The 14,441-nt window shown below is 41.0% G+C and overlaps 2 protein-coding genes across 6 annotated transcripts; both read left to right on the top strand.

The window, feature by feature from the left end:
* Nucleotides 1–766: 766 nt before the first annotated feature.
* On the top strand, nucleotides 767–5,646 carry znf576.2 (zinc finger protein 576, tandem duplicate 2). Of its 2 annotated transcripts, none has more exons than XM_070966207.1 (5): nucleotides 767–858; nucleotides 1,581–1,769; nucleotides 1,867–1,982; nucleotides 3,587–3,730; nucleotides 3,852–5,646. In XM_070966207.1, exons 2-5 carry the CDS (start codon nucleotides 1,625–1,627, stop codon nucleotides 4,695–4,697), a joined length of 1,251 nt encoding a protein of 416 aa, XP_070822308.1. In that variant the 5' UTR covers nucleotides 767–858; nucleotides 1,581–1,624; the 3' UTR covers nucleotides 4,698–5,646. The 2 variants fall into 2 exon arrangements, with proteins under 2 accessions (XP_070822308.1, XP_070822309.1); XM_070966208.1 differs by lacking the exon at nucleotides 767–858 and adding an exon at nucleotides 900–1,353.
* A 2,943-nt stretch (nucleotides 5,647–8,589) lies between these two features.
* LOC139334531 (zinc finger protein 572) lies at nucleotides 8,590–13,460 on the top strand. 4 transcript variants are annotated; one of them, XM_070967480.1, is made up of 5 exons: nucleotides 8,590–9,103; nucleotides 9,203–9,466; nucleotides 9,632–9,865; nucleotides 10,087–11,048; nucleotides 11,667–13,460. In XM_070967480.1, exons 2-5 carry the CDS (start codon nucleotides 9,274–9,276, stop codon nucleotides 12,339–12,341), a joined length of 2,064 nt encoding a protein of 687 aa, XP_070823581.1. In that variant the 5' UTR covers nucleotides 8,590–9,103; nucleotides 9,203–9,273; the 3' UTR covers nucleotides 12,342–13,460. The 4 variants fall into 4 exon arrangements, with proteins under 4 accessions (XP_070823581.1, XP_070823580.1, XP_070823579.1 ...); XM_070967479.1 differs by having other exon boundaries at nucleotides 9,578–9,865; XM_070967478.1 differs by having other exon boundaries at nucleotides 9,265–9,865.
* Nucleotides 13,461–14,441: the final 981 nt, after the last annotated feature.

The following is a 14,441-nucleotide window of genomic DNA, read 5'->3' as shown; positions in this document are numbered from 1 at the left end:
AGTGTTGCTGTTTTTTGAAATGTTTGGCTGCAGACATTTTGGTGTACAGTATTTAAGAAGTCATATGTATCCTATATAAAGTCATAATGAAAGAAAGAAATAGAATAGAAAGAACTGTACATTGAATATAGATATATACTCCAGAGGTGCTTTATAATACAGGGATTTGAGCTATCAAATACAAAGAATATTGTACACAGAAATAATGTGAAGGGTGCATATAATTTAGAAATGGACTACAAAGTTTTGAGGCCGAGCTTTTGCGTGGCTAAACATGAAATATAACGGTGAGTAAATATAATGTGTGGGAGTAGGAGGTCAACAAAACAATTCAACCGCAGGTAATGAAAATAAAGTACTTTTGACGAAGTTGTTTGGGTCACGTGACTAGGATCAACCATAGATTCAAACTGAATAGAAAAGGAACTCCGTTGAAAATCACGTCCAGAAACGTATTCTTGCCCTGTTTTGTGTTTTCGCGTGTTTTATCAGTTATTACAGTATATTAACAGGTGTGATGACATTTTGGACCAGAATCCTTTTTTTTTATATAGTACTGTTAAACTGTAGACTTATTAAGTCATTTGTATCGTTTCCATTAAAGATTTGTGTTTTTCCTGCACTCGCTACGATGCGAACTGTTGCCCTGTATCAGCTACGGAACGACAAGGCTTTATTTTATATTTGAATGTTTTGTCTAAACATTACCATTGAAACATTGAATTGAGCACTCTACGGCAGCCATCTTAGTTGTACCAACGGCTATCGCAACCATACACCAGGAAGTGTCCGATCTATCAGTTGTACTTCTCTAGGGTCAACTCTCCCAGTCAAACTACCTTCAAAGAGCGGTCAGAGGTAACGAAAACGTCTACTCAGTCTTACATTTGCTAATTAAATTGTTTGCTTCAGGTATAGAGACTGCCGTACACCACATTGATCCGTAGCAGATGCATGCAAGCGCCAAACAGTGAGTTAAAACTTAGTGTGTGAAAAGGCACGAAAAGTCTTCGATCCACTTTGAATGGCAGCCAGTGTTGTTAGCGCTAACCAGTAGCAGCTAGCTAGCGGTAGCCCACTCGGTAGGCTGGTATTTAATGATTAGCGTTAGTTACGTGCACAGACATTAAACTAAGGCCATCACCAATTCTGTAAACCGTTCCAGTTTACCAGCTAGACCCGCTAAGGCATTTTATTCAAAGAACCGAAGGCCGGATGCTCGTAGGCTTTTACGGAGCTAGTTAGCTTAGCTAGCGGCCTTAAGGCAGGAACGTTACGTTAACCAAGATGAGCTGAAACTTGAGTGATCCCTGTGGGGAAACTGAACTAACAGTGAAACGACCCTCTGGCTGTGTACATTGTGGTTTCTATAACCACAATTATTTTACGGTTAGCGTTACCTCAGCCTGACTAGCAGGGGAAGTCATTTTTATGTTGTCATCTGTTGAATTTAACGATTTGTATGGGCTGAACGTGATGTTATGTTTCCGATGTTATCCACACTGTTGTTACTTCCTTCGAACATACATCCATAGTTTTATGTTGTCTTTGTTTCTGCGTTTTTCTTTAATTGAATCCAGGGAAGTTATTGTGTGTGCCTGTTGAGACCACCCTTTATACCAGGATGGACTCGGAGATTTTGAACATAGAGGAGATAGTGATGGGACGGGGATTACCAGATCCATCTCCAGAAGTGCCCCCTGAAAAGCCAGCAGAACCATATAAACCCATCACTTTGAATGGACCTCCTGCACCCCCTGTTCAGTCCTGTAAGTGTTACAGTGGTCGGTCACAACTTTAACTCAGTTTTTCTGAAAGCAATTTAATTTAACTCTGTCTGTATTATCTCATCTCACGGCCTTCCAGACCAGCATGAAAATCTGCAGTGTTTCCAGTGCTTCATCACCTTCTGCAGTGCCAAAGCCAAGGAAAGGCATATGAAGAAGAGCCACCGGGAAGAGTACAAGCAGCAGCTTCAGCAGGTATGCTTCACAACATCACTTTATTCATTTTACTTGAAATGGTTTGTCACTCACAAACTGTGTGTAAGACAAATTGTGCTTCTATATACATACATACATACATACATACATACATACATACATACATACATAATTGTTGTTTAAGGCAGGTTTTCATAAACACAATCTTGTATGATCTTTCTTCCTTTGCAGTGCCTGTCCCTTTAACCCCTAATTTTCTCTGAACATGCTTAAATAGTTAAATGAACCAGGTTTCTTATATTTCACCCATTATTTTCTGCTTAATGTATAAGCACAATTTGTCATATTCTGTGATCTTTAATCTTTTATTTTGCTCTTAAGTTCATGACATTGCAGTGCAAGAAAAAAAAATGATTGTGACAAAGAGCTGAAGTGCATTCACTTGTTAAAATTATATTTTGCAAAATGTGTATTAAGTTTGATGTGGCTTGATTCAAGAGGATGCACACTGTACATCACACCCTGATTCCAAAAGAGTTGTGAAATGCTCCAAAAACACCTGTTTGGAACATTCCACAGGTAAACAGGCTCATTGGTAACAGGTGATAGTATCATGATTGGATATGAAAGGGGCATCCTGGAAAGGCTCAGTCGTTCACAAGCAAGGATGGAGTGAGGTTCACCATTTGTGAAACACATGCTTGTATAAAGGATATTACTACATGGGCTCAGTAACACTTCATGAAACTGTTGTTGGTAAACACAGTTTGTTTGCAAATGATTTGTTCTGGTTTTATTTGCATTTTACGCAATATCCCAACTTTATTGGAATCTGGGTTTCCCACTCATAGACATAAGCTGCGTTTCCATTACCCCTAGAAATGCGCAAAACCTAAATATCGCAATAAAATACTGGTAATGGAAACACCTATATTTCGAAAATCTACTCAAATATCGCAAAAACATTTTTACGCTCTCATGAGGTGGTTTTTCAGACGTGTCGATATAAAAGTGTATCGCAAAAGTGTAATGGAAACACTTTTTTCGCATTTACATGTCGCATCTGGTGCCACAAGAGGTTCAAGAACATCGCAAAGCTCGTTGAACGTGGCCCGGGTCATCCGAAAATGTTGTATCCACAGTTCCTTCCTGTGAATTCCTCATTTACAATCTTCTCCCAGAAATCCCTTATTCGTGGCCGCTGCCACACATAAGGGCTTCGCCTTTGAACAGTTATACGTTGCCTCCGCCTTCTGTTCATAGTAAGTACAGCAACAGCCGTAGCGGCTCCTGAGATCAGTGTACCGAGACGCATAACGCTTTCGGCCATCTTCCAGTCTCGCGGGACGGCCGAGAATTTACGAGAATTTCGGTTAGTTCGCAAAACACCGTTCAATGGAAACACCTGCAAGTAGCACTTGAACTTTGTCGAGATTTCAGAAATATCGCTTTTATTTTGCGAACAACTGTAATGGAAACGCAGCTACTGTTACTCTGTTAGTTGTCGATAGCCCTCAATAACACAAGACAGACTCCTGCACATCACGTCCTTGGCTGATAAAGTCAGTCCGATAACTTGAAGATTTTAGTTCTTGATCTTAAAGTGTTTTAACTTTGGACTCTCTTTCTTTGTGTCTGCCTAGGGAAACACACTGTTCACGTGCTATGTGTGTGACCGCACATTTCTGTCATCTGAGGAACTGACACAGCACCAGCCAACACACAGCAAGGACGACAAGCCCTTCAAATGTGTTCACTGCAAAGAGAGCTTTAAAACATTCTCTGAAGTTAGTAATTCGTCACTGATAGTATTAAAGCTAAATAACACCATGAATTCCAAAATTAAAATATTAAGCATATTCTAGTTCACGCTGATGCTAATGTTTCTGTTACTTGTCATGTTGGCAGCTCACGGCCCACAGAAGACAGGTGTGTCCAGAGAGACAGTTGGTATGTAAAGATTGCAATGAAACCTTCCGGAGTGCTGGACTGCTGCGTACTCATCGCCTGACCCAACATCCCCGCCCAGACGTAGAGACTGCAGAACAGCCGGAGGACCCTACAAAAACCCACCGTTGTAAGAAGTGTGGTCAGGGCTTTGACACGGAGGCAGAGCTGGTAGCACACCAGGAGAAGTACCCTGAAGGTCAGCAATGCAACGGCAGCGCTTCATCCATCAAGAAACGTGGACGGCCTTCAAAAGCCGAAGACCTGGCAGCTGCTGAGAAAAAGGGAAAGCGGAAAAAGAAGGATGAGGCAGAAGCACCTGAGGAGGCAGTGAAGGCCAGCAGCACATCAGAGTCAGTGGCAGCACCTCCAGCAGAGGAAAAAGGAAAAGCAGGCGGAGCAAAGCGCGGCCGTCCTTCTAAAGTAGCAGCAAAATCAGAAACAGAAGACAAAAAGAGCATCGAGGACAACAGTCAAGCTTCAGGAAAGGAGAAGAAACCTAAAGTCGATCCTGCTGCGTCTCGTCAGCACCCCTGTCCTGAATGTGACCTCACATTTGCCGGCCTGATTCAGCTCCGCGCTCACAAGAAGGAGAAACACACCCCACGAAAAGCCCATCCCTGCGAAGAATGTGAAGAGAGCTTCGCCCGTCCGGAGCAGCTGGACGCCCACATGTCGCGGGCTCACGCCGTGGGCCGCTTTGCCTGTCCAACCTGCGGGAAGAGCTTCAGTCGTGAGCGCACTTTGAAAGCGCACGAGAAAAGCCACCCCGAGGAAAAGCCTGACAACCCAAGTGCAAAGAGATAATTGAAACATGGGGACCTTGCAGAAAGTGTATGGTTTTTGAAGAGTTTAGTCAGGAGTAGTCCTCTTTCTTTTAACATTGGAGATCTGACGCTCCAGGTGATGGTTTCAGATGAGTCTGGAATGGTTTTGAGAATGAAGTTTTAACAAGTTTGGATTTTAAGTTGAGTTTTGATCATGAGCTGTTGACATTTTGGACAAACGGACACTCATAAATTGACTAACCAAATGTTGTTCGATCCATCTATTACACCCTTTGTCACAAAAAATAGTTCATTTGTAAAAACATAAACTGTTTTGATTAACTTTTTAAATGATTTATTTGAGTTTTTTAAGCTTGAAATGCGTGTGGTGTGAGTTTATTACACGGTGTCTTGAGTTGTTCAACCCACTTTGTGGTTAAAAAATAGTTTTTTCCTTTTTTTTTTAACAGATTGGGTAAGTACATATTCGAAGCATATTAGATGCCAGATAGATGCTATGTTTGAATGTTTAGACAGTTTGTTAAAAGAAATGTGTAATGTACAGCTTCTGGTTCATATTTTTGCATTTTTTACACTTAATATTTTGATTATGTTCCTTTCTAATTTAAGTCTCATTGAGGAAGAATTTAAAATAACATGAGTAAGTTCTGCTAAAAGTGTATTTTGGCTAAGTGCTCCTGATTCAGTGTGGAGTGTTTGGCATGTGGGCAGAAGTGATCCACTATAATCCTGGTTTGTCTTATGTTAAATTTTTTTCCTTTATCTTTTTCCCACTTATTAGAATAATGTTTCATGTCTTAGACATTTCTTAAATGGAACTCGTGGCTCTTTAATGCCTTAGGGTCCCACAAGGAACTGTGTATATCATGTGTTATTCACTGATTTGGATTGTTTCTCTCCCCTGCAATGTGTCTGGACACTGCAAAAATGTAATAAAACATGCTATCCCCAGGGAGGCTGCTGAAGAAGAATAACTGGCCTTTTTCTCTTTTTTTCTCAAATCTAATGCAGGAATCTTACGTGATTTTGTATGTGTGTGACAAACATGATCTTTATTCTTAGAATAGGACATACCCTAAATGTCATAAGAGTATATATTAGCATCTCATTTAATTGTTTAATATTAATTTAGATTGCCCTTTTCTGCCTACAAACAGAGTATTGACATCAGTAATAATAATAATAGTCCAATCATCTCACACATAACAATGCAAATACTTCAGGCACTTTCAGCATTTTTTGCTGAAAGTAGTGTAATAGTAATATCTATAAAAGTTAAAATACTGTCCTGCAAAATTAGGAAAAAATCAGTATTCTCATTATATATGTCTGGACCTTTGTACTTGATGTTACTTTGGATCTTCTACTTCACTACATTAGAGGCAAATATCATTGATAAGTTTCCAGTTACTTTGCACATTTATATTAATAGCATAAAATATAAATCAACTAAAATTATGACCCATCATTAAACATTAAGCATACACAGTAACGTCAGTAAAATTAAAAAAAATATCTCCACCTGAACCAGCTGCAACATTAAAGTGATGAACACAATTTTTCACAAGTTATAGCCCAATAATATAGAAGAATCTAAAATAGGCCATTCTGCACAATGCATGCTTTTATTTTTGGTACTTTCAGTTCAATATGATGCTCAAATATTTGTACTTTTAGTTTTTGAATGCAGGACTAAGAGTATTTTGTAGTAAACACTGCACTGTAGTATTGCCACTCTCACTTGACTAAAAGCTCGGAAGACTTCTTCCACCATTGTTAAATCTACAAGAATTTGTCATATTTTACAAGCTCATATGAGAATTATTTTTCAACAAAAGTACAATATTTCCCTCTGAAACAGTGGAGTAGAAAACAGCAAAGTGTTACCTTTACCCAAAGCTTTTGTGTCAGGCCATGAAATATTTCAGTGGATTATGTGTGTAATTATAAAAGGTATCTTGTTCCAATTAAGACATCATCTGCTAGCCCCTCTGACTGGTGTGGGGGACATGACTGATTTCTGTGAAACATTGCAGAAAACAAATGTTTTCTTACCATTAAATGAAGCTTCCCCCAGCTGACAATATGCCCATGTTGCTTGAGTCACTAAAGCGGGTGGGGGTGCTGCGTTAATGGAATTTAAACCGATTTTTGCTGCTGATACCACAAACTTCCTCAGTCCTGTTCCTGTATCTCCACACTTTTTATTTTGCGATCTTAAAACATAAACACTCTTCTTACCATCCTGAAATATATGAAAATGTGATTTTAAGTCATAAGAAGTCCCTCCATGCTGGTGATAATTTTTTACTGAATCAGATGACATTTTACAAATAGCCTACATTTAAACTGTCAATCACTGCACAAATATTTTTATTTCATGCTCATTAACTTCTGTGGCTGTCAAACAACCAGTCTTGTGTGTTTCCACTTGTTCTCCTTCACTCTTCTTTAAATGTCAGCGTTTGTTGCACCTTCCTGAATACTTTGCTGGTTATGCAAAATCACTGTTAAGGGACAAGCTTGCTGCCAGCTAGCACAGTACACTATGTAGTTCTTATATGCAAGACTGAGACTCACAGAAGTTCAGGGACACTGCAGACAAGGGACTGATTAGGTTTCCGCACAAGATGACCACGAGAGAAAGCATCTGTTCAACTTCGTCATCTGTTATCAGCAGTTTTCTTTTCGTATTTTTAGAATGTTAGTGTTGCTCTTTTGCTGTCATGAAGTATTTTTGTGTTGTTGAACACCAAAACAATTGAATTACACTGACATTACCCAGTCATGGTAAATCTGCAAATCTGGCAACCCTTATTCTAAGCCTGCAGTAGACAGAGATAGCCTTTAGCGATTTTATTCTCCGAATCGGCAGAGACAGATAAGCAGCCGCACAGTTTGAAGTTCAGTTCAGTAAACCAAGCGACAGGCAAAAAGTCTTAGTCAGAGACAGAAGGCTTTTATTTACCAAGGAACGGGAGAACAGACATGGTCAAGGCAGGTTTGGCAAGGAGAGATCGTTACAATCAGAAATACTAAAGAGTCTTGCATGGACACGAAGAACAATGTGGATGTGAGTGTGGTAGAACAGCTTAAATACTGGGCTGATTGGGAGGGAGGCTCAGGTGAGGATCAGGTGAGTGGACAGGTGGGCGTGGCTGGCAAGGAGAGTGAGAGTGGAAAAGTACTGGCTGAGCACATGAACAGATGAAGGGAAATGGCAGCAGGTAAGAGACTGAAGGCACTCTGACGGCTTCATTTAAAAGGGTTTTCCATCATACAGGATGACATCCTCAGCCATGCCTCCTGGCAAATATTGCACCACAATGACGCAATATTCACAGTACTAATAATTTCATTTAAAAATATATAATAGAGCGCAATATGATGCAATATAAAATACATGTGTGGTCTAGACCCAAAAATTCTGACTCTGGGTGGGCGGTCATCTGCCTTGAATGGTTGAAAACATGGAGACTGGGGCAAGAAGGTGACCATTTGATCTTCTGGCTCGTTAGGAAGTCAGAGGCTTTCCATCAATCATGCCTGAGAAACAGACACCTCTTCCCTCAAAAGGTCACCCATGGGTGCCATAAAAATGTTCTGTAGAAAGTGATCCTCTACCACACAGTACAAAGGAGTAATGCAGGAATACACTGTGGCATTTTCAGGTGCATGCATGTAAATGTGGTACTTTTGTAAAGTTCAACGAGATAGATCATCCTCACAATTGCATCACAAAATCATTAATCAGCACATCACTGCTTTTATCTGATCTGCAAGTCAACACAAGACAGTGAAAAATGCAAGCACTCCAAATCCTTTTCGTCCTTCTTTGAGCTGTGTGTCCGTGTAGCCGTTCCTTTGCTCCATCTGAGGCCAGCAGAGAGATTTCACTGGTACATAAAATGCCCTAGAAAATACAGTACTTGTCTAAATGTGTTTATTTAATGAAAAACTCGTCCACTTGGTGAAACGTGCTTCCTATTAGCTGTCATGTAATACCTCTCCAGGACACTAGGTGTGCTCGAGCGCGCACATGGGTTTCCTCTGCTTGTGTTGCCTCATTTGTTTCCCTCTGTTTCAACTCCCCTTTATGTCGCTAGCTAAACGGCTTATTGTTCGCTCTACTTTCACGTCCTGGTGGTGAATCTGTTTTTTTTTTTTTTTTATTCCCGTACAAATTACGCTTCTCATTCCTTTTTGCTTGAAGGGCAAACAGCGAAGTTAAAGCTTGTTGTCTAATTGTTCTGAAGCCACGCTTCGCCATCATCAGTTCCTCCTGCCAGGTGAGCGAGGTGAACAACATGAAGGTGTTTCAAAAATGAATTTCCATGGAAAAGTTGTTCGCCAAGCTCAATAAAAACGAAAGAAAGAAGACAGCGAAGACCAAGAACAAAAGCCACAGATGTAGTTACTCCACAGGTAAGGCAAAATAGATAACTATGACACTATTATCTAAATTATTAATTAACATGCATTTGGTGTCTTAAACTTTAACTCGTAACTGTCTGTTGTTTTCAGTATCAGATGCTCATTGAACACCTGCTCCTCTCTGTGTTTCATGGCCCCTGCTGCCTCCTCAGCCAGCAGTCATGTCCATTGAATACACCATCGATGTCCAGCTAACAGAGTTGGGATATCCGGACATCCTGCACCCAGAGGGGACCTCTGTTAGAGAAGCATCATGTGGCTCCACATCCGAGGACTCACCCAGTAATCCTGTCACTACACTTCCAACCACAGGCAAGGAAAGGCTACTGGTCCGAGGCCAGCAGTCAGTCGATGGTAAGCAGGCAGATGCAGCAAAGCAGACCTCAAACATTGCCCTCAACACAGTGGTTTCTACATCACCTCCATTGGAGACAGAACCACGTTGTAAACCCTTAAACCCTGCAGAAAGTCTTCCACATGAGCAAGCTGGCAAAGGCACGGCACTTCTTGAAGCGGCAGAGCCCACAGTGAACAGTCCGACTGCTGAACCAGGAACAGCAAACTCTCCACTGTGTGTGAGGGATGACAATACAGAGAAAGATGCTGGTGATGGAGGTGCTGCACAAGAGGATTCAACAGAGGTGCAGCAGGATGACGAGGATGACTCCGATGACAGTGAGGTGTCAGAGGTGTATGAGGATGAAGAGAATGATGAGGAAGAAGATGACATGGATGAGGAAGGATTCAACGATGGTATGACTCATTCACTTCGACTGTCATAAGTATGCAGTAATGTGTTATACAGTCTGAAACTAATTATTAGCATATTTGATGTAAGTTAATGTCAGAATGTTTTTAAGTAAGTCTTTCTTAATGTCATCATTTTCTTATTAAGGGGCTGATCTTTTTCAGTTTTTCTCCTTCCTTCTGAGTGTACATCTTCTTCACCTTTATTTTTCCTCTCTTTCTCACAGAGCCAAGTAATTCAGGCGAGTACCGCTGCAGTGTCTGTGATCTCCAGTTATCCTCCAAATTCAAGCTCCAGGACCACATGAATCTGCACACTGGAGCGCGTCCATACTGCTGTGCCGAGTGTGGAAAGCGGTTCTGCCAGATTCGCAGCTACCGAGTCCACCTGCGCACGCACGCCCAGACCAAAGTGGATCGTCTCCTGTGCCGTGTCTGTCTGTTGGACTTCCCGTCACAGGAAGCACTTGATTTCCATTTGTCAAGAACTCATTTTGAGAAAGAGTTTTACGAGTGTGACCTGTGCAAACGTGTGTTTACGTCCCTGCAGGCGTGCGAGCATCATGTGCAGTCACACAAATGTATGCTGAATTTTATATGTGAAGTATGTGACCGCAATTTCTCTTCTCCAAAATCCCTCGCGCGCCACCGGAAGAGGATGTGCTATTGTAATTTTAAATGCACGGACTGCACACAGATCTTTACTAAGAAGAATGCTCTCCTGAAACACAGCTTCTCCCACCTTGGTTTGTTGCCTTACACCTGTATACGCTGCCGTTGCCACTTCCGCCTGGCAAAGCTGTACCGCAAACACAAGTGTGAACCCGAACGCATTCACTGCGTGGCATGTCTGAGAGAGTTTCTCAGTCAGGACGACTTCCAGCAGCACAAAAAGGACACAGGCTGCTGGGGCAACCAGGAGCCTAAAGGGGATGAGATCAGATGTTTGGAGTGTGGACAGAGATTTGACACTTCTGAGGAGCTGAAGAAACATTTCGGGGCTCACCAGCGGGTGCTGAAATGTGCTGAGTGTGGAAAGGGGTTCCGCTCTGCCTTGCTGTTAATGTCCCACATGGGCGGACATGCTGGCAAGTCGCCCTGCCTTTGTCAGAGCTGTGGACTGGGTTTTCCCCACCAGCAGAACTATGACAGCCACCTGAAGACCTGTGGACAAACACCACAGCCTGCGGTGAGTGTGGGGCATCATGTTCATGTACAGTATAACTTTTAAAGGAGCAATGCTTTTGTGTGCCTGTTAAATACAAATACACTACTGGTAGCCATTTTCTTAAAGAGTCACTTAATACCAGTCTGACAGGTGGTATTTCACTTCCCTGTCTTGTTTCAAATCTGTTTCACCTGCAACCACACCCACCATGAAGGCTATGGCGAGATGTGGCCAGAGGCATGCTTTACTGCACCTGTGACCACAGCCAACAGTGATAGCATTGTGTCCTAGAACAGCTGTACATCTCTGCAGCAAGGCGACAAGTTAAACTACTTGAGGTTAGCAGGAAAAACATTTTCAAGGGTCGTGAAGTTGCTCTTTATTTGACACATTTTTAAATTGTTTCTCCTCAGTAGAAAACAGCCTTTCACTGTCAACCTGCGCATATATTCTGCACAATGAAGGTCAGACAGACAAGCAGAGTGACCAGAAATAAAACACTTTTTTGAGTGGCAGTGTGCCATGATGTTAGACGCTAACTGCAGCTGAAACCAGTCTTCATCCTGCTGACATGTTACACTTGTATTTTGGACAAGTCATTGAGTGACTGGGTCATTTTTGTTGTGTTTCTCATTTTAGAGCGCTCCCAAAAAACGGCAGGCCTCAAAGAGCTCCTCAGTGCTCTCAGCACCAGTGAATGATTGCAGTAGTCCAGGACCTGTGACAGAGAGTGTGTCTGATGGCTCTGGTCCACCAGATGGATTATGGAAGCTAACCCTTGACGTACAGCCACCTGCAGGTGCTAATCTTGTCTTGTTTCTTCCTGTCAGTCCAATGCAAAGCAACGACCTGAACCTCCCATCTCTGGTCTCTCCAACACTACCTGGTCCAGCTATGCAGGTCCAGCCTCAACACCTCGGAATGAATGCTGCTCTGGGAACACTAAATGCCCCCCTGGATTTGGTAACTGGGATTAAACAGGATCCAGATTGTGAAACACCTCTGGATTTGTGTATGAAGCGTGATTTATCTAATTCTGCTCAGCACGATATTCTTGTTCCAATCAAAAGTGAGCCAAAAGAGTTTGAAATCTCAGGAGAAGTCGATGGCACCGAAAGACAAGAATTTAAAAACAGCCACAGCAAAGCGATTGTTCAACCAAACCCAGGAGAGACAGATACACATACTGAAGTGAAGAGGTGTAAAATGGATCCCATGGATCTCTCCCCTACTGCATCCTCTGGACTAACGATAGACATCAAGAACGAGCCTCACTCGCCTGCTCTTGATATGGATTCATCCAACTCTTGCTAGCTGATGGAGAAAGATGGAGGCTGACATTTGAATGCTGATATAAGGAAATTAATGTAACATTTTCAATGAGGGCAAAATAAAAAAAGACAATATTCCATCTGTGGTCACATTCCCAACCGAAGGGTGTGTCTAAATCCTGCAAAGTACACACCTTCAGTGTTGCTGTACCTGCAAACCAAATATGTTATTCCACAGCCAGAATGATATACTATTCAATATTGTGTGTAATATTTCTGTCTAATCAGCATATCTACCATCATACCCATAATTTTAGGCAAAGCAATTTTTCTACTTTTTCCACCATCCTGAAGGGACTCTAGAGGAAATGTGTCTTTCTAGCTGTTGACTGTGTGACCTTTGTTTTCGAGCAGGGGTGCCCAAACTCACTCCCTTGGAGGACCAAACCTGTAACTTAATGATGGGCCAGATGCAAACAGCTGTTGTATTGAGATGCAAAGTGGTTTTAAGATGCCATCTTCCTTTCATTGATTGACTTAACTTGGCCTGTCATGCTCACATCATGAAAAATGATTCATAATTTGGGATCCTACATATTTACAGAGCATTTATCTGACAGCATAAACAGTGATTTCTATTATAATTTCATAATTATATGTTTGTTCCGCTAGAAACATCTGGCGAGCCAGACGTTCCAAGCTCTTGCTTCTTATGACATTTGTTATTTTTGCGTATTGATTCAAGTTTGTGGCTTAGGCCACTGGAGCAAAGTGGTACTGTAATGGTCATAAAGCCTATGCAATACTGTGCAGGATTCCTTGCATCATTAAAACCTATTCCAGATTTCTACATTTATGCACCTGTTTTTGCGTGGGGAAATGGAATTTTTAGATGTGTTCATATGTATTAAGTAGAATAAAACACTGGATTTCGTAGTATTGAGGGAGAAATTAAAATATGTGCATTTTGTGTTTCAGGACTTGACCTTTTGTACTATGTTGAATATTTTGGATTTCAATGTAATGCAGTTGCATAATGGTACTGATTAATAATTTGACTTTCTGTCACCATGTGATTTACATTTGCTGAGTCTTCACAGTCTGCAGGTATCTTTTGACATTTTTCTAAAGACCAATAAATATTTGTTCTTGGTACAAGATCAGTTAATCTGTTGATGTCATTTTTTTTTTATTTGTAATTGATTGGCATGTGTGAAAGACCTCACTGCTCAGGCCTTCTCTGTAGACAGTGACCATTTAAAAAGCACTACAATGCACCATGCATGTGTTGGGATGCAGTTCTCAGGAAAACGTAGTCATAAATCCACAGATTCAGGTATTAACTGAAAACTAGATCAATATATTGAGCTGGGAGGTTAAATGTTGTCTTTTTTAAGCTAGATAGAGATATTTTAGATGACACAATGGGGTTGTAGCTAACGATTATTTTCTTTGTTGATTAATCAATCACATTTAGTCTATGAAATTAAACATTTCACACAGACACATTTTGCTAGAGCCCATTGTGACATCTTCAAATTCCATCTTTTGTCAAACCAACAGTGTAAAACCCAAAGACTCTCCATTTGCTGCCACAAAGACAAAGAAAAGCAACAAATCCTTACATTTAAGATGCTCAAAACAGCAAACGTTAGACATTTTTGCTTGAAAAATGATTAAAATGATAAATCAATTAGCAGATTTTTTAAAAATCAACTGCTTAATTAATTGACTAATCCTTACAGCTCGACTAGACAATAAAAACTTGTCTAACATCGTGCTTTCACTGAGATGTTCCATCATATTTAGCAGCTTGGAGCAGAGTGGGTCTCGTGATAATGAACCAACTTTGATGATTAGGCTACATCACTTCCTTAATTTTAAGATTCAGTTCTTGAAATGTTTCAAACTGAGAAATGAGTCAAAGAATAAAAGAGTTCATCCTCACTGTGTGAAACACTTTCCTGCTTGTTTTGGATTTTTCCTCACACAACAAACTTTTGCCCTTCCTGCATTTACTTTTCATAGTGATTGTAACGATTTCTCATTATTAGCACAACATGCTGATGTGATTTTCTGGATCTAAAAACCCTTTGCTGTTTTCTTTAAGGAATTCAAACTTGTCTATGTCTTGTGCTGTTAA

This window comes from Chaetodon trifascialis, chromosome 7 (genome assembly GCF_039877785.1).
Source record: "Chaetodon trifascialis isolate fChaTrf1 chromosome 7, fChaTrf1.hap1, whole genome shotgun sequence".
Taxonomy (NCBI): Eukaryota; Metazoa; Chordata; class Actinopteri; order Chaetodontiformes; family Chaetodontidae; genus Chaetodon; species Chaetodon trifascialis.
Note: the sequence above shows the minus strand (reverse complement) of the source record. Positions and strands in the feature narration are given on the sequence as shown.